The 20,264-nt window shown below is 41.0% G+C and overlaps 1 protein-coding gene across 2 annotated transcripts in view; it reads right to left on the bottom strand.

Annotated features, from left to right (window-relative positions):
• Positions 1-20,264, bottom strand: part of uvrag (UV radiation resistance associated gene) — a 96,462-nt gene that overhangs the window by 23,893 nt on the left and 52,305 nt on the right. For both annotated transcript variants that reach the window (XM_020622072.1, XM_020622073.1), the window contains exon 13: positions 15,026-15,101. In XM_020622072.1, coding sequence (XP_020477728.1) covers positions 15,026-15,101 — 76 coding nt within the window. The remainder of the gene's footprint in view (positions 1-15,025; positions 15,102-20,264) is intronic.

The following is a 20,264-nucleotide window of genomic DNA, read 5'->3' as shown; positions in this document are numbered from 1 at the left end:
AATACAGCACAGGTCAGGTCAAATGTCTTCTGTTTATTTATTTATTTTAAGTACACTTACTTTTTCATTTAGAATAAGTGTTGTGGTATTTTACAAGGCAAACCGCTTTTAATAAGCCTCTGGGAAACCAGCAGACCGGAGAGGAGAGGATGAATATATGGTTTGTGGGCAGGTGTCTATCTGGCTTCATGCTACCCACAATTTCTCTCTTAATGCTGTTGCATTCCTTGTGAATGGGCACATTATTTTCTTTCCTCTTTATTTTGTGGTTTTATGGCTTTTCTTTTAGTTTTGACATTGGGAGAACCTGGGCTGGCATAGTGTGTACATTTCTGCTCATCTGGCTGAGGTTCCAACTGTCAAATGTGCTGTTTTCAGTGACTGTTGCTGAGACCTACTTGTCCAAATGCCTGCTCATTTTGCTGGCTATTATAATATGGTGAAAATGTTAACAAGAAATAAAAAATGAGTAATAGCTGATATGGGATTTAGTTTGTTTCTCAATATTCATCGGTACATAAAAATAACAACCATTTGTAGCTGCCAAATAACTATCTCTCAGCTTACTTCACTTCAAATATGAATACACCCTTGATGACAGTACAATGATTGTCTGGCCTCCGGTACAACTGACTGGCCAGCTATCTGCCATGTCCAAACAGTAACCAGAAAGCCACAGATTAAAGCTCAGACATCCAATATTTTAAAGTACAAAAGGATTTTCAGCAAGATCCTGCTTCTATTCTATCAGGATAAAATATGTAGCATCAAACTGCTCTGTAGAGGAATTTGGGTTGGTGAGGATGAGTGTACAAATTAGGGGGGGGGGGGTTAGGGGGGGTTCGGGGGACTCACAATCCTTAGCCTCCCCGGGAAAGTCTATGCCAGGGTACTGGAGAGGAGAATCCGGCCGATAGTCAAACATCGGATTCAGGAGGAACAATGCGGTTTTTGCCCCAGCCGAGGAACCCTGGACCAGCTCTATACCCTCACTAGGGTGTTGGAGGGTTCATGGGAGTTTGCCCAACCAGTCTACATGTGTTTTTTGGAACTGCAGAAGGCATTCGACCGTGCCCCTCGTGGAATCCCATGAGTGGTACTTCGGGATTATGGGGTGCAGGGCTCATTGTTACGGGCTGTCCGTTTCCTGTATGACTGGAGTAGGAGCTTGGTTCGCATTGCCGGAGGTAAGTCAGACCTGTTTCCAGTGCATGTTGGACTCCGCCAAGGCTGCCCTTTGTCACAGATTCTGTTCATTATTTTATGGACAGAATTTCTAGGCGCAGCCAGGTAACGGAGGGGGTCTGTTTTGGTGGCTGCAGAATTTTGTCTCTGCTTTTTGCGGATGATGTGTTTCTGTTGGCTTTATCATTCAAGACCTACAGCATGCACTGGAGGGGTTTGCAGCAGAGTGTAAAGCGGTGGGGATGAGAATTAGCACCTCCAAATCCAAGGCCATGGTTCTCAATCAGAAAAAGCTGGACTGCTCTCGCCGGGTTGGGGGTGAGTTGCTCCCTCGAGTGGAGGAGTATAAGTATCTCAGGGTCTTGTTCACGAGTGAGGGAAAAATGAAGCGGCAGGTTGACAGACGGATGGGTGCAGCGTCCGCAGTAATGCGGTCTCTGTACCGGTCCATTGTGGTGAAGAAGGAGCTGAGTGGTAAGACGAAGTTCTCAATTTACCAGTCGATCTACGTTCCTACCCTCACGAATGGCCATGAACTTTGGATCATGACCGAAAGAATGAGATCGCGGATACAAGCGGCAGAAATTAGTTTCCTCCGGAGAGTGGCTGGGCGCACCATTAGGGATAGTGTGCGGAGCTCAGTCACCCGTGAGGAACTCAGAGTAGAGCCGCTGCTCCTCCACATTGAGTGGAACCAGTTGAGGTGGATTGGGCACCTGTTTAGGATGCCCCCTGGAAGCCCCCATGGGCAGGTATTCTGGGCATGTCCCCCCGGGAGAAGGCCTCGGGGCAGACCCAGGACACATTGGAGAGACTATGTCTCCTGGCTGGCCTGGGAACGCCTTGGGGTTCCTCCTGAGGAGCTAGATGAGGTGTATGGGGAGAGGGAAGTCTGGGAGGCTCGGCTTGGACTACTGTCCCCACGACCCGGTCTCGGATGGATGGATGGATGGAGTGTACAAACTGAAAAACATGAGGTCTTTCATATACTCACATGGAGAAGGATTTAGCAATGTCTTTTGTTGTTGTGTTGTGTAAATGTATGTCTGTGTGTGAGCTAGAAAGGACAAAGGTATAAACATATTAAGTATTATTCATAAACAGATCAACCATGGCTGAGCTCTAGCAGACTAGATTTGACATTGTAGTCATATACCAAGAGCTACTGGCAAACACAATCAGAAAGAAAAAGTACAGATTATGTTAAATATGGTTTAAAAGGGAAGCACCATTTCACACTGAATTAGTCACACCTGATAGTACTAAAGGGAGTTAACCTCAATTAGAATTTCCATGAAAAAACTGACTGCAGCTCTGCTAGCAAAACAATAGTAATGACTCATCTTGGGTAAAAGAAACATTAAGAAAACTCACCATCTTGAGTCAGACACTGAGTCACAAATTTGACCGTAAATACATTATGCTGTAGAATGCAGCACAAGTTCAGCAAATACAATAGTGCATGCAAATGATTTTCTGACAAAAGTTTAAAAATTCAAAAGCAGCATAACGGTACAAAAAAGAAAAATCCTTGGCCCTTTTTCATTGGCTCCAAGTGTCAAACAAAACCCTGCCACGGTATTGGAAGAGCATAGGCTGTGTCCGGTTTACTTTGGAGAGCCTGGAGCATTCTCTGGTCATCTGGGATTGTTCAACTATGACCCTGCATAGTGTTAAGGATGTTAAACCATTTTTGCACTGCCAGTGGGATGCAGCTCTTGAAACTGAAACAGTCATAGAGCAGTACAAAGATTTTCTCATAATGAGTGGCTGATTGGAATCAGAGACTGGTCTTTGTAATCCATGGCAGACTGTGAAGATGCAATCTACTGAATACAATATTTGATTTTACCAAGAAAGCAATGCATTACTCATGGCCAAAATCCCATGTGGAGCGTTTGCTGCATTATTTATTTTAAATCAGATGAGGTGTAACCTGTGAGTATACTGGCTGATTCAAGCTCAGAATGTCCACAGACTGAGTGCTGCGCTGAGTTCAACTCCCTCAGTGTAACTACTTCATAACTCGCACCTCGCAGCTCTTTGTTTGCCTGTCACATACTGATTATATTCATTTGTTCAGCTTTCTCTTTAGCTTCTGCCAGTGTCCAGTTGCTACAACCAGACAGAAAATATAGCCTACTATACATTTTATTATAATAAACACAACACATAACATTTCCTTACGTTTAGATTTATATAAAATCATCACACAGTCAAAATATAACCACCCACAAAATTACTTTCCCCTAATATAGATGCTTTGTAGATGTATTTGTACAACTCCAGCATATTTCTCTGTTCCTAATATAAAAATGATATGAACACATACAGTATGTGGCTATACAGATTTTTTTTTAAATGTGACCTTATTTTCAGGAAGCTAAATCTGATCAGGACTTGAAGAGAGGAGCAGAGACAGAAAAGTGAACAAAAACAAAAAGCTATTGCATGGTCGCGTTTTTCCTCATCACACTTTGGTCAGCTATGTTTATTGTTCCAATTAATTTGGTGTGACGGAAAGAGGGAGGTTGAAAGTGTGCTTTCTAACATTCTAATAAGATGGAAGAAGGTCCATGGTAAACTGAAGAGTAAAGTTAAATACAGCTCAGTCTGCTTCTCTCACAACAACCAATTCATTAAAATCAATCATTTACTCACACATACAAACTGCTAGCAAAATATTTCTTGTCCTTTCAACAATAACTTAAAAAACTAAGCCTGAGATATACTAATGATATTTGACAAAATAAAATTTAAGTCAAGTGAAATAATCCACAGCCTCTAATCTAAACAACTGTTCACACAGTACCTTTCAGCTGGATTTATTGATCACAACTCTGAAGTTTAAAGAACCCTTAATAGCTGTAGACTGCTGATGTTAACAGCCAGGGAAAGCCTTGTCAAGAGGGATGGAGGAGATGAATTATGATATTGTTGCTGACAGGTGAACCTCTCTAGCTGCTTGGTATTAGCAGTCACAGGAAGACTTAAGAACAATTTTGTGCTCAAATGGCTTCACTCTGACTGTAGGCTAAGGCTACAAACACACAAGCTGACATAGTAGAATACTCTGCATTTGTGTTTATATTTGTAGCTGCATGCATATTTTGCTGAGGCTGGGTGCAATTTTTCTGGACATTATTTTAACTGCTCTGAAAAGCGCAAACCAACGAATTGGCTGAGACATGTTTTAATAAAAAAAAAGAAATTGTTCCCATGGGGACAACAACAGAATAAACAGCAACAATTTGTTCACTAAATTTTAGAAATGGCTGCTGGGCATCATAATGGATGAGTAACAACCTGGAGTGCAACAACAAACAAACAACGTGAATCTTAAATATATAACTGAAATTACTTTTAGCATTGACTTTTGACCTCACACAATGATGATCATCCTTTAAAAATGAATCCAATTATCTACTGTCTTGTTAAAACTGAACTCTGCATTAGTTCAGTCTTCTCTTTCGGCAAACTATGAGTTGTAGATTTAATTCTAAAGGGATAAAATCACTGAGGACACTGTGCTCCCAGGAACACCCAGAACTATAGAAATAGTTCTCTGCCTTTGCTCCAACATAGGTCTCACCACACATTTTGCTGTGGTCTACAGAAAGTTCTTCATGTAGACTTCATAGAAGTCTGTGAAATGAAAGAGCCCCTGGAGAAAGCCCATGCAGGCACAGGGAGATCATGCCAACTCAACACAGGGTGACTAGCAGGTTCAAACCCAGAATACTGTGAGGCATCCAGTACCAACATGCCTCCATGGTTAATTTTAAAATTGTTTACATGGCCAAAACTCCTAAGGCAGTCTCTGTTCTAATGCTGAAACTGAATAAAATGTATGTCCAAGTCTCATCTACTTTTGGACTTTGTACAATATTAGATCTTATGTGTCTTTGCATGATATGGGTCTATACTGTGGATTTCAGTAAGTGCAATGAATTTTGTTACTGACTCAAGACCACACAATAAAAGTAACATTATTTATGGAACTAATATGCTGAAAAATAGGAAAAAAGGAAAAGATGAAAAGAAAAAAATAATTCCCTTGTAGCTCCCTCTTCTTAACTTGAGCTGGTGTTTTTTAACAGCTACTTTCATGAGCCACTTGTCCATTTTCTCCAACAACTGTCAAATGATTATGTGTTATGCTCATCAAATATGCTTCATTAACAATGGGAAAGTTGTGGCTGGATGACGTTGATGATTGCATGACAACAAGGACACCATATCTTTTCCGCCTAGCAGAGTAACGGAGGCTGACATCAGGGGCTTATACAGAGACACTACCCTAATGAGGTGAAAGTTTATCTGATGATGAAGGGTGTTAGGGCAACAAATTTTCAGAGGAAAAGAGTAATACTCAGATTTAAAAAAAAAAAAAAAACCTAATTACAGAGACTCTCTAAACTTGATTACGAGTGCAACTTGAAGAACTCTGGCTCAGCCGCTGTGTTAATTCAGATGAAAAGCTGCTAATTGGCCATAGTCAAAGGGCTGTAATGAAATCCACATGGCAGCAGCAACAACACTGGATAGAAGGACTAACGCAAAGTCAGGATGGCTGATATTTTTTTCAGAAACTGACCAGATGGGGCCAGCATTGTTTTATGCTATGAGCTGTCATGGAGCTACAATAAGGGCTGTGCTCACGATGGAGTACCTCTACTCCCAAACACCCACATGACAGCACACAGGGTTTGATAAATTAACAAGAAAAACAAGTTTTTCTAAACTTGCTGACATAATATATACTTGGTCTGTGCCCTCTCCATTCCTATGACAAGTTGGTGGAGGCCCCAGGAGCTAAGCTTAGCCCAAAAAAAAGCCCACAAGCAGACAGAATTCTGTTGTTTCTGTGCCTTGGTCCATTTTCCCTTGACTTAAAAACTGCAGATATTTTAACACACTATGACATATCTATGATCAAAGGAATAGCAATAACATCATGTGAAGGAAGAAAAAAACATACTTATCCTGCAATGAACCATCTGCTGGGGTTTCCGCTTTCCTTTATCTAGAACACAGTTAGTTTCCTTGTAACCTAAGGAACATCTTTAGCTTCTACCACAAAAAAATGGTTGTTAAAGTGGAGTTGAGAGAGAGAGAGAGAGAAGTTATCTTTACGTGAAGGGACTTTAGAGGGTCCCAGATGCTAAAGAGTGGTATACTGTAACATGTGGTGAGACAACAGGAGTAGAGACTCCAAACAAGTATCGACTACAAATTCTAAACCGTTGGAAACTGCAGACGTACTATTAAGTAAATAGTTCAATTGAGCAGCAAAGAATCACAGCAAATGCCACATTTTTAGAATAAATTGCCAGGAAAATCCACAGTCTGACCTATGGGAAGAAGATATTCCAAGATAATGATCATACCATGATTACAGCGACTGATCGTAAAAAAACAACAAAAATATAAAAGCAAACTAAACACGCCACATAGTGAAATGTATCATCTCTAAACTCTGACCTATATATTCTGATATTGTAACATAAAATACTCTCTACAGGTTCCTCCTTATCTAATGACAGGGTTTCAGACAGCTTAGGTGCTTTGTTGTTGTTGTTTGTTTGTTTTGGAGGGGGTATTGATAACGTACGATCTCTTAAAACTCACACTATAGGTTTTAATCAACCCTCCCACATGGCCAGAATCTGCAACTTCAGTGCTCACAGTGTTGGGGTGTGTTAATTGACAACTCCAGTGAAGATGAGGCCAACCACAAGAAAAACACTGTTAAATTTAGCCATTTGTACAGTTGATGAAGTAATCTGCTGTTGGTGTCAGTCATGGCACCATTCTGATGACACATTGTAGGCTACAGTGTGTTGTGGCCAGAGCATCGATTAGTCTTGTCCATATACAGTATATAAATATATAAGGCCTCATTTCAGTTGATTTTGTCTACAAAATGTGATATCTTGTCTGTGCCACATTATGCTGTCATCTTTGTACTTGTGCAACTAACTTTGGACTGTGGACCTGAAAGACAGCTGACCAAATTTGTAACATGCCAGAAATCCATTGGACTGTTCAGGAACTAGATTGTTGATTGTTTGGGTGATTAATTGTGAATTGATGGTACAGAGAAATCAGCTGTTTGGTTAGCTTGGCGATGCTGTCACATAACAATCACACAAGCATTTGTCCAAACACTGATTGTTGATTGACTGTTGATCATTCCTGTTGCCAGCCTGTGATTTATTTTTCAGTGCACACAACTCACTATTGTTTTTACAATCATTTTGATATGTCACCTTTTTACATTCATTTGGCTTAGGCGCTCAGCAAAAACACGTAGGTGCGGTGCCTAAGTGTTTCCCTGACATGCCCTCAACCCTCCTTGCAAATAATAAAGGCTTGACTTGACAACCTAAACACATATACAGTACAGAAGTTTCTCCAATCAGTCACTAATTCCCCCTTAGAAACACACATCTACCGACAGACACAGGATTACCCTTATATTGAGTGGATCTTGTTCCTCTGGCACCTCTTTATGGTGATGGACAAACCTGGAACTACCACTACAACAACTACAAAATGTGGAAATTCATTTAGATGAATTGACTTTATGAAGTGTTTCATAAAGTCATAGGTGGCTGCCCAGAGGATTGCACATAAAACCCTGGAGCTTAGGCATAACTGCAGTGCACTGATGGCTTCACGACATCACATATCCAAAACTGAAAAACCACAGAACAGTGACACAGACAAACAGCTGCAGCCCGAGAGCTGCTGATAAATCCCAACTTTTGGCCGACAGCAAGCAAGAGAGCTAACAGACTACAAAGACTATTCTTTTCATTGTACTGGTCTGCTCCTGAGCATCCATTAATTCCATTGTCCTTTTTTTTAAAATTAACAACAGAACCTGGAGTGGGGTGGTTAAGGCTTTTCAAGCACCACGTTTCAACACGCTCTGATACAGCAATATGTGGTAAATACATGTTTATGGAAGAGTGCTCTTATTTCTGGTAGTAAAAAAGGGTTCCACCAACAACTCTCTCTGACCAGTAAGTGGCACTGGATGCAAGCTGTAGCTAACAACACAAGTTTGTGATGGAAACAAGGGACCACACAGTAAGGCTATGAAAATCTATGGGCATACAGAGGTGCATGGTAAAGCCTGGGATTGGTTAATAGATAGCTTGAATAAGGAGTTTCAGAGAACCACAGGACAACTAAACCACTGGAAGCTTTATTTTTCCTACAGGCTGTTTCTTCAGAGTAGAAAAACAGTGCTAAGTGTAATTTCTCAGTTCTGATTCTTCCTGCACTGTAGCAGTGTATTCACATTTCTCCTGACACTGCTCAGCCTTAGCCAAGATACATAAACCACAGGTTACTTGCAAATCATGTCTAAAAAACATTTACCAGTTCAGTTGGGTACAACAGAGGAGCAGGCTGCTACTTTTTGTTTATTATGAAAATTCAAGGATAAATACAGTACGCTGCAAGCCAAGGGCAGATGAAAAAATATGAGGACAATTCACAAATAACCTGTATTAGTTAACACAATGCACACATCTATTAACAGGTGAAAGACATACCGTGTCTGTCCAGCACATGCAATGCACAATCCAAATTAAGATAACAGTACTGCAGACTACAGCTTTTTGAAAGATCTAATCTCTCTATGTCCACCATGAGAACAATACTTCTCGCTTCACTCCTTCCTCTTTGCATCAACCATCAGGGATGGCCATCAGCCTACTGTCTCTGCTCATTTCAGGCTGGCTGCTAATTTCACAATTTAACCCATGCTACTCTTAATTTAACCCAATTATCTGCCAAATGTGATAAAGTGCACTAATGAAGTGCGTTTTACTATCAGCAATGTACAGAGATCTTGTTAAATGTGGTGTCTTAATGGTATTCAAATGCAAAACACTGACAGATACAGGATCTATAACTTATCCTCTACTATTACTACTATGCAAGGGGCTGATTAGCTAATATTTGTAAAGCATGTGGCCACGTGGAAAATGACGCACGAAGCGTACATATTCAGGCTATTCTTCACCAGGCTAAAGCAAAAACAGACACGTTCATGGCTCAGCCTAAAAGAGAACTTCACTTGGTACTTCATTTGTTCCTTCCTCTTTCCTGTTTAGGGTGAAAGTGAGGTATATTACATTGACTTGGTGGTGCATTTTCTGGTGCCTATCCCACCCATTATGTATTTTATCATATCAATCCCTGTGCAATAGAAAACGGATGTTGCTGTTATAGAAAGTTGAAGACAATGAGCAGCAGGCGGTTGAACAGGCCTGATTGCTTCCAGGCGCTGTCTGTCTTAGGCTAAAGATGGTGGCAGAGCCTGGGGAACCGTGGTCCAGGGTTCAGGTAAACAAACAGCACACAGTGGGCTGCTTTATGATTTCTGAACATTGAGGAGTCTGTTTACTGAGATGAGGTTTCGGCAGAGGCGGCTGGACAGAAGAATGACTGCTGTTGTTCATGCGGGACAGTTCAGACAGTTCAGATGTAATCATCTGTTTTGCCTTCTTTTTTTTTCTGGAACGTTCTCTGGAACACACTGAGAAGTGAGTCATGAACCTCAAGCCTCAGCTGGACAAGGAGAGAAAGACCAACAGGTTTGTGAGGAAAACCTGGAATAGTTCCGTCTAAAAGTATTCAAATTCTCAGAAAGATACTGCTGAGAAACAAGCTATGGATTCAGTGTCTGTTCTCAGTCAAAGGCATTCAAGCAACAGGGAAGTATTTGACCAAAGAGAGCAGAACCTTTCTCCAGGGAGCAACTGAGACAGAATGACATCATATAAAAGACTCTTCAGGATGTGGGGTTCAACACATGACAGCTATCACATTTTATACAATACCTTTATAAATAAATTAAAGTTTGCAAGATGTATGAGCAAAAAGATTGAAAAAAAGTCCTTAATATTTAAAGAACATAGTGCATACTGTTGATCAAACTAGGAAGACAGAAGCACATACTTTTGATAACCTGTATTTGGTTATTAGTACTCACTCACTGTATACTGCCATTTCTGATTCATAGTTTGGTGGACAGAGTAAACATACAACTGCTTTCAGGAATGTCAACTGTGGAAAAACTGAGTTTGTCTGCCAATATGGCACAGCCATTGTTTTACTAAAGAGGCTCTTTTCACAACACTCAGTTGTAGACCCTGTACTGTCTCCAACAACCGCATTAAAGGAAATAAGGTAATAGCTGGAGATAGTTTTCACTGGGGGATTTTAACAGTCTTGACAATTTGGTTTGAGGTGGAGGGGAGCTATGACGTGGAATAGAGCTGCATAATGTTCACTTTTTATATTTTTGCTTGACTCGTATAGTTTTTAATGAAGCACAATCACATGAGCTAATGGTCACAAAGGGCTATATCAAGACTATGCTGCATCTATTTCAATTGGGGTCATTAGCTCTGTTACAGAGGTGAGGAGCAGAAAGAAGGATCTGCAGTTTGAAAAACAGTAAGTGGACTTCATAAAGATGACATGGATAACAACAGAGCAAGGAGGAAGAGAAGAGGGGGTGACTGTGTTTTCCTCACCAAACCTGATGACCCATACAGTGTATTTCCATATTCATTTTACTGTATGATACTATATCCAAACCAACAAGTTCCTCTAGTAAGGTTAATCTTAGTAAAAACAACATTTTCAGAATATGGACTCAATGGCTTATGATTCATATGGCATGACCACAACAGTCCAAATCTGACACAGAACCTTTGCTGTGTGTAATCATTTTTTAATAATCTGAATATAATGCAAAAATCACTCCGTTTACTACTAGATTTTATAGAGCCAATTTACTTATTGTAGGTGAGAATGAGTAAATGTGTAATGTGCAATTCAATCGCAACACTCATTTACATTTGCCTAATACAGTACGTCAGTACCTAGTAATGTACAAAGAGTCTGCAAAAGATCATACCATATCTACCACTTCCATGTTCCCCTGTGGAGAACACCAACTCTCAAGTTATTCTTGCTAGAGTACCTACAGCCTTTAAAAACAGCTTCACCAAAAATACCTCCAGCCAACCAGCTCCTGTTCCACTTTCTGCCACTTCCACTAACCACTAAAAACAGTAGGGTCCCTCATGAGTCACTGCATATTTTATGAAGCCAGAGTTACCACTCTTAATGGCATCAGACGCTATGACGTATATTCTAGACCAACAGTATGGCACTGTGCTTGCAGATCATGGTGTAAAATTGGCCAGAGACCTGGAAGGTGGCAGACTGTAGGCGACTTTCCCCAATATACAGAAATACAGGTGAATAGATTTAAATTTAATTTTTAATAATTGGTTTCCTGTGCATCAGGCCACAAAATATGATACACCAACCTTAGTAATTGAGAACTAATTGTTATGCCATCCCCCTCTACCTTAAAACCTAGAGATTTTGTGCAGCATGAGTTGTCATCTAATTAGCCCCACATGCCTGTTTTACAACAATGTACTAGCCACACTAATTAGGATAATTTGTCACTGTGAATGGAGGTTTAACATTTGTGGATGAACTTCAGGCCCAGTAATATACCTGCGGCTGACTATTTCAAAGATAAACAGCAACCTGATGCCTTTTTAACAACTAAGCTGAGAGGAAACAACAATTTTCTGTGAATCATGTTCATGCTTTTGGTATTGATTCAAAAGAAAAAAATGTGATAGCAAATATGGCAATGTCTTCATATAAACATGGATGTCTCACTTAGGCACAGCAGATTTTGCAACAATTTCTGACTGCACAAAAAAGGAGTTAGTGAATGTCTGGGCTTTAGCCCAAACATTCTTTAAAGCCTTTCTCAACTTCTCTTTGTCAAACAAATAAACCTGAAGTGGCAGCATTGGAGTGTGCTACCACCTTACTTCCAGAGTGCTCCGAGTACTCTCCCTATCCTTGCCCTTAGCTTCATCATATAAGACCTAATAAAAGCAAACCTCTTCTTCTGCCACATCAAAGCAAGGCTAACCTGCTGTGGCCCTGATTCTTTACCAGTGTCCCTGTATCAGTTTCAAAAGCAACCACACAGGGCAATTTAATAAGAGATGGACAGTTAATGTCTTCCACCTAGGCTCAGCAATCCATCCAATCAGCCAGTTCTGCTGTGAAACCAGACCTCTGCTTTGCATCATGGAGCCAGTCATTGGACAAGCTGAACAATGGCTTCACAACATGCCTGGCTCAACCAAAAACATCTATTAAAGGGACAAAAAAGAACCACAAAAAACATCTGCTGCAATTGAAATGCTTTCTCTCTTGGCAAATGATATCAGCAGCAGAAAATCCATGCTCTAACCCAGACATTTCCTAATAAAGGCCCCACTTCGTGTAATTAATAAGAAGCACCCAAGCAGAGCAGGCTGTGGCTGAGAATATCAAGGAATATTGATTAGACCTAAAAGAAGAAAATTCATGTAGCATGAGAGTTCTGTTGTCTCCTGCTTTAACTTCTAAAACCTGAACATGTGTGATGTAATGTGAGATCAAAGAAAATGAAAGATCAGACTCACAGGAGTATACATTTTTAATGCGGTGTGTGGACATCAACCAAACTAGGATGGGGAAGCTCTGTTTGCATTTCCATTTGATCGACTATGACATGTTTACCACTTATTGGGTTTTGAAACAATGGTCTATTATCACTATCATGTGGAGCTGGACTACACATGTGGTACCCTTATACTGTTCTGGAATCAACCTGATAACTCATCCTTAACGTAAACGTAGTCTGGCTCACATGGAATGCATAAATCATGGCTTTGAATGAAAGCTGAACTTTCATCCTGTTAAACTACTGATACTCTACCAAGCAGTTAAAAGCAGGACATGTTATTGTAGCTAGCTTTGGTAAAAATAAGAAAAAGAACTTCTTTCTTCTAGGTGACCTTAAATCAAAGTCTGCCATAAGATGCAGCACAATGAATAATTTATTTCTAAGTGCATGGGTTACATTTCGAATGTCAATCAAATCTCAGAAGGCTTAGATCCCAATGTGCAGCTTTGCTGAAGAAGATTATGAGTTGTTGAGTAAGAATACAGTATGCACTGTGATGACAATGGCAAATGTTCTACATGTGATATAGATTACACAGGGTCATGAATGTTAAAGCCTGCAGCTTTTAAGTTACATTTAATGTTTTTAATGTAATGTTTTATCTATATATGCAGTTTTTAATGTTGTATCAATGTGTTAAGCACTATGAATTGCCCTTGTGTATGAAAATGTGCTATATATATATGATAAATGGTGAAAAAATTTTGAGCCTCAATGCAGCATTTTTTCCAGGTCTTACAGGTTGTACCTGTTATGTGTGCACGCGCTCAGTCTCGACAGTTAATACGGTACAATAAAAGCAACACATGGATACCAATCTCGGTAGTTCAGTTAGGCTAATATTTCACCTTTGAGGCTGAGTGTGTTTAGACTGACAAGCAGTGGTGGAATGAGTGCCAGATTAGAGTTTGGCCTTAGTGAACAACATACAGCAAGTTAACAAGGTACAATGCAGGACCAACCTTGAATAATGGCTCCATTTTGGATTCATCACACAAAAACCATTACTGAGAAATATGACAAACTGTATTGAGTGAGAGTGTTTCAAAACACAACAGGCCACTCTGTCACTCCCTTTGGTGGTTTCTACTATATGCTCATTTGCTGCCTGAAGTGTTTGACTTATTTTTCTTATTCTTTTACTACTACTAACTACTAACTACTACTACTACTACTACTCTGGTAGGAAGATGGCAGACCAGCTAGCAGCATACAGTCTACTATTAAAACTAAAATCTCCCAAAGTGTAGTTTTTTGAACTCAGTCCGTCCCAGTCTTATTCAGTGGAGAGGCCTGTCGTTCCCAGCTGAACCAGAAGAAAAACAGGCAAATTGTTAAAAGTCGGTGTTAAATGTCAGAGAGATAAATGGAAAGAGTCACCCAGGTCAACAGGAGGTGTATCAGATAAAAATAAGGATAATGGTGCAGAATTACAGACACTCTCAACAGGAAGGCATTCGCAGTGTTGTACTCAGCTGCTCACATTAAAAGTGACAGAAATACAGTAGCTGTGTAATGACTGAAAAAAGAGCTATAGAAACAAGTTCAAACCCAGTTGACATTTTTACACTGTCAAGAAGATGTGAATATCAGCTTGTAGGCTACAGACATGGTGAGAGACAGAGCTGAGTATACTGGCCCCTTAAGGGTTAAGGCTGCTGATATTTAATACTTTCCTTACTGTCAACAAATTCTGTGAAAAGACCTACAATGTTTCATTTTCCCAACACGTACTACCTGTGTAGCCAAAGCCTGATGCATCTTATTCCTCTGCCACAGAGCTCTACTGTTGTCCATCACCTACTGACAAGGCTCTAGGGCCATGCTAGCATCTCTGTGAGGCTGCAGTACCCACAGTGGTGCTTTGAGCTACAAACCAACATCAGCATACTAAAATGATCGCAATGTCAATACTAATGTGCTAAAGTTACATCAGTATAAACTGCATCATTAACATACATACTGAAATTTGCTATTTATAACTAAACACAAAGTACAGTTGAGTACAGCTATTGCCATTTGTACTGCACAGTTTAAGAAAGTCTGGACAGCTAAGTACACTTTATACAAGGTGAAGAATGTATTGGTTCTGTTCACATGTATATTTTCCTAGAACTCAGTTTCTAGACACTGTTTATCCCCTTAAGTTATATCTTTGACTACAGATACTACAAATTGTGAATTTCCTTTCTCTCAAATTTGTCATAATACCTTTCCACTCTTAAATGAAACATTCACACACTGGATGTGTTCATATATTACCTGGGCAATGTTCTTGTTGAGCAAGTAGACCCCATAGTCAAAATGAAACCTCTCTCCTCTGGTGTACAAAGGGAATCTGTGACAGACAGAAAAAAAGGGAAAAATCAGCATTAGACAGAAACGGGTCATTTCCTCCATTAACCAGAGTCTGAAACCAAGTGTAAAGACCCTCTAAACAAACACTCAAGACAACTAAGCATAGTCAATTTTACAGTGGCATTATATCCACACTGCATATTACAATATACTTTAGGCCTCTCATGTGAAAATCTTAACAGGGGGTTCCATGTTTGATAATGTTTCTTTTGAGGGATTCAAACAACCAATGCTTTTAACGACACAACAGTCAGTGAATTCTTCTCATTGTTGAAAGTGCTCCTTCATGTAGCCAGCAGCATTTCCAAAGGGTGACATTTGCAGATGGTTGGAGAAGCTGGGTCTGGGTCTACGATCCCATCCCACAGACACCACCTTCATACCTCGTTAAACTGAAATATCAAACAGGAGCAGAGGCGTCCATTCGCCTCTCAGTAGGAACAAACAGAGCTTCCCCTTTCAGCATGCTGGGAAAGTCCCAGTCAGATGTCTTAGTTAGGACTATGGATGGAGTGCTCACAGATGGGGGAGACAGCCTGGTTGTTGGGATAGGGATAACGAAGGGGAGTGTGCTGATGCTCTGAAGGGGGTTTTCCATTATAGGAACCTACAGAAATGTGTAGAGCAGAGTAACACTTGTCATGGGTTCTGTTTTTGTTTCCGCTTTGGAGGTGCGTTCTGGGAGCTACATTTTAGCACCCTTCAGGAGGTAGTACTAAAATCAAGCTCCAAGAAAGTGAGGTGGGGAGGGGGTGCTTGAGCACCGAGCAGTCGCCAGTGATTGGTTAAATCATTGGTTAAGTCTGTGTTCTGCTTGGTCAACAACTGTTTGAATTAGTGCTCATTCAGTCTCTGTTACTGACTGATTGTTGGACTATGGAGTGATGCCTGTTCTCCCTGTGCTCAGCTGACTGCGTGTGTGAGAAGGCAGCCCCTCCCTCCTCTAAAGGGACCCTACACAGAGAAAATACAGTGGAAAAACAAAGCAGGACACTCTGTGTCAACCTGGGAGGTTATATGGGCAGAAGTACAGGGTATACCGCTCGGTAGGTTCTGATAGTGGAAACACAGCAAGACAGGGAAAATTCTCCCTGCTACCAGAACTTAAGGCTGGACGCATGCCTTCCTATATCATCACATGCTTATGTCCGATGATCTCCCACTATGGAGGATACAGTATACTGGGAATCCAGCTTTACAGACTGAGCAGGGCTTTGGTCTGACACAACACACACTAGTTTGCATCAACATACTTGTTGTGACCTTTGTTATCTAAACTCCATCTCTAAATGCTTTAACCTTCTGCGTAACCTAAACCTAATCCCACTCTTAACCTCTCACCCACACACTAAAATGGTACTTCAAAAAAGAAGGGAAAAAGGAGTGAGAGGAGTTTCACTGGGTATTTCTGAGCATGAAATTGAAATATGGTCCTTGTAAAGGCAAAGAACCCACAGCACACATAAGGTGTTGGCAAGGCAAAGCACTCACGTCATTAGCCAGCTAGTAAGGACAGCTAGGCTAACATTAGAATAACAGCTGTTGCCGAAGTTAGCATACTGTGTAATATAGCTGGTTACTTTTCTGCAAGTAGAAAATGTTAATTCTTCAACTCTGATTCAGAGTGTTTGCTCTCTCAGTCCAGAGGAATATTGAAAAAGTATTTTCCTAGACCCAAAGGACTCGTCCTGAGGTGGCGCAGACAGTCCGGACCAAAGTTAACATTAGAAACGTAAGAAAACACATGTGGGACAAGTGAATTGGTCATTTACAGTAACTTCCACAATTAACAATAAAATGTACCATCAGTTTGAAATGTGCTGTCTGTCAGTATTTTCATCAGCCACTTTATCACAAAAACATTATGAGGGAATCAAGGCTCTTCAATAGTAGGTCCAGAGCAAATACTAAAATAAAACAATCAGCTGTTCAAGCCATATCATAAGTGACAAATATACTGTATATGTGTGGCCAACTCCATAAGACATGTGCCTCTTATTATATGACTGAGCAAAAAGCGCTAGATGGGTTCTAATGTGTGTACTGTATGGTAAGTGTAGACGTTTTTAATACTCTGCATGTGTGTGTATACAAGTGTGAGTATGTGCAGCCGGTATAACTCCTTCCAGTGTGTGTGTGTGTGTGTGTGTGTGTGTGCGCCCCCCCAGGGATTGGCTCACAGGCGTGTGTTAATCCTGTGTGAGAGCATATACTATATGGGGCTTTTCACCCCCTCCTACTCTGGACCTATAGGTGACTGAGGCAATGAGGAACTCAGCGGAAAAATACACTTCCTCAGTGCTGTCACTACACTAGATTTTACAGTCAACTGAGATCATCAACAGCACTGTAACCTTGCAGGTTTAGATGTGCTTGTAACATACTGAAGGTCAGAGTTTTACTCAGACCTTGATGCTCTTAAAGAACAAATCTTTGATGACACCCACGTTTCCTTTCTAAAAGCACTTGCCCTTGATAATATGAGCCTACCAACCTGAATTCTAGGACTAGCTGCTTGCTGCAAACACTGTCAAGTAAAAAGGGCAGCTCAGTAGCCTGAGGGCCAGCCAGTGGTGGTCCTCCACATCCCTGACGTGCAGCCAGGGCCCCATGGAGAACGCAAAATGCCAGAGATCTCAGAACTTAATGGTAAATGGACTGTATTTAATAGCGCATTTTTCCACAGTGTGTTGCACTGGCCAAAGCGCTTTACAGGAGATGATACACCATTCACACACCAATGACAACAGGCTGCCACACAACGGCGCTAGTCAAGCCACCGGGAGCAATTCGGGGTTCAGTGTCTTGCTCAGGGACACTTAGGCATGCGGGGAGACCAGGAGTCAAACCACCAACTTGCTGGTCAGGAGACGACTGCCCTACCTCGTGAGCCACAGCCACCCCAAATAGGAAATAACTAACAGAGAGAGGAAGAACAACGCAACAAGCATTCCTTTCACTGCTGGTATTCCCAGTATCATGTCCCCATAAATATATGGGATTTGTTTGCTGATGAACACGCATGAAAAGGAAAACCGAGCCACTTCCACCTCACACACACACAAACACATGAACACATACAGGCTCTGTCACAGCGATGTGATTAGTGACCACTGTCCACTGCCTCTGAAATCACACTGGAGAGACTCCGGTTCACCAAACACCAAGAATTCCTCCCTGGGACGTCCAGTAAAGTCAAATATATTATTGCACAGCAGCTGGGAGGATTGAGGGAGGAAGTCTGAGGGCAGAGAGAAGGGAGGAAGTACCAAAGGATTATGTGAATTACTTAGAGAACATAGTGTATTTTTTTAAATATTATCTAATCTGAGCATCTTTATCCCACTGAGATTTAGGCACATTTCAATGACAACCTTAGAAAGCATCAAAATAAATATCTTTATGTAGCACTAGATGTCACTAAACAAAGACAAAGAAAAAAATAGAATATAAAAATAATAAATAATGATACAAATGGCTAATAAGAACACTATTTAAAGCCAAGTCTAAAGAAATGGGGATTGAGCTGCTTTTTAAAGGTGCCCACGGATATTAAATCCAACAGGATTTTCAGAGTTCTTGAGTATAGAAGCCACAACTTTGAAGTCTCAGGCCACGTTCACACTGCAGGCTGAAGTGGCTCAAATCCGATCTTTTTGCCCAAATGTGACCCATATCCGATTTCCTTATGAGAGTGTGAACAGCACAAATCCGATTTTTTCAAATTCGGTCCAGGCCACTTTCATATGTGGTCCTAAATCGGATACATATCTGATGTTTTGCAATGCGACTTCAGTCTGAACGGCCATGTCGCATTTCATGCGATTTTTATGTCATTGAAATGCAACAGACGTCACAATTCTGCGCTGGAGGAGGCGAGGCCATAAGCAATATTTGTGCCCTCCTTCTTATTATTTCTTTATTTTGATTGCACATTAACTGGTACATCGCTATCACAATATTGATATCACGAGCCGCATCCATTTTTATTTTCGCAAACACAGTACACTGCGTCTGACGTCACGTCCTCTTCTGCGCATGCGGGTCACCTCAGGGCTGTATACCGTTCACACATGAGACAGATGGCAGTCGCATTTAAATGACAGTGTGAACAACAGTGCAAAAAAATTGGATTTCGGCAAAAAATCCGATCTGAGCATTAAGACCTGCAGTGTGAACGTAGTCTCAGACTCCTTTAGCTTTGAGTCTGGAGAGAGGAACAACTAACAAACCGTGAGCAGATCTAGGAGACCTACTTCTGCTGCAATAGCCCTCTAATGTAGGCAGGGGCCTGACCATGCACGGCCTTGAACGTAATCACAAGAATCTTGAACTTAAGTAGATCTACCTTGGGGACAGACATACATTTTTATAACATTAGTAAAAATGTAAGTGGTATGTGTATGGGAGAGCCAGAAAGAAAACAGAGTAAGAGGAGGCAGAGCACCACTTTTAATAGCTGAGCCAGTGGCATAAACTGCAGCAGTCCTCTACACTAAACAGGATGAAATAAATTAGTCCTGGAGGACTATGCGGGTCAAAATCAGTTCCCTGTCAGTCCATCAAGACAGAGTGCCCAGAGTCAACAGACATAAACCAGAAAGATTCACACAGCGGCTGGAGAAGCACTGTTTGTGGCACATATTGTGCTTTCCCACTGGCGCAGATCTATTTGTTTTTGTGTTGTTTTAAAATTAGGTCACGCTTACTTGTCTCTTGTAACTTGTGCACAGTGGTGTTGCAGCTGTTGTTTAATTCTGCTGTACATATAAATCAAATCAAATCAAATCATCTCTATCTGCACAGTCCTCCTTGTATTTCTTCACTTTCCTTAATCAAGCCCTTTCTTCCATCAGCACATCCCTCTGCTGCTCCCCTCAGTGGCAGCTCAGTTGAAGGGAAACTAAGAGAGCGAACTGAATATTACAGGCAACATAATCAACACACCCACTCACTTTAGCATCCAAGAGACTAATTACTGAAACATGAAATCTGCTTTCATTTAGCTAATATTCAACTCTGCCTGCAATGGACAAAGCCATGGCAGTGAGTTAAGAGCCGAAGAAAATCTCACTTTTCCCCCACAGGATAAAAAAAAAAAAAAAAAACCCCCCCTTTTTTTTTTTCCCTTTTACAGCAACTC

This window comes from Monopterus albus, unplaced genomic scaffold (genome assembly GCF_001952655.1).
Source record: "Monopterus albus unplaced genomic scaffold, M_albus_1.0 scaffold272.1, whole genome shotgun sequence".
NCBI classification, from domain to species: Eukaryota; Metazoa; Chordata; class Actinopteri; order Synbranchiformes; family Synbranchidae; genus Monopterus; species Monopterus albus.
This window is presented reverse-complemented; position numbering and strand designations above follow the sequence as displayed.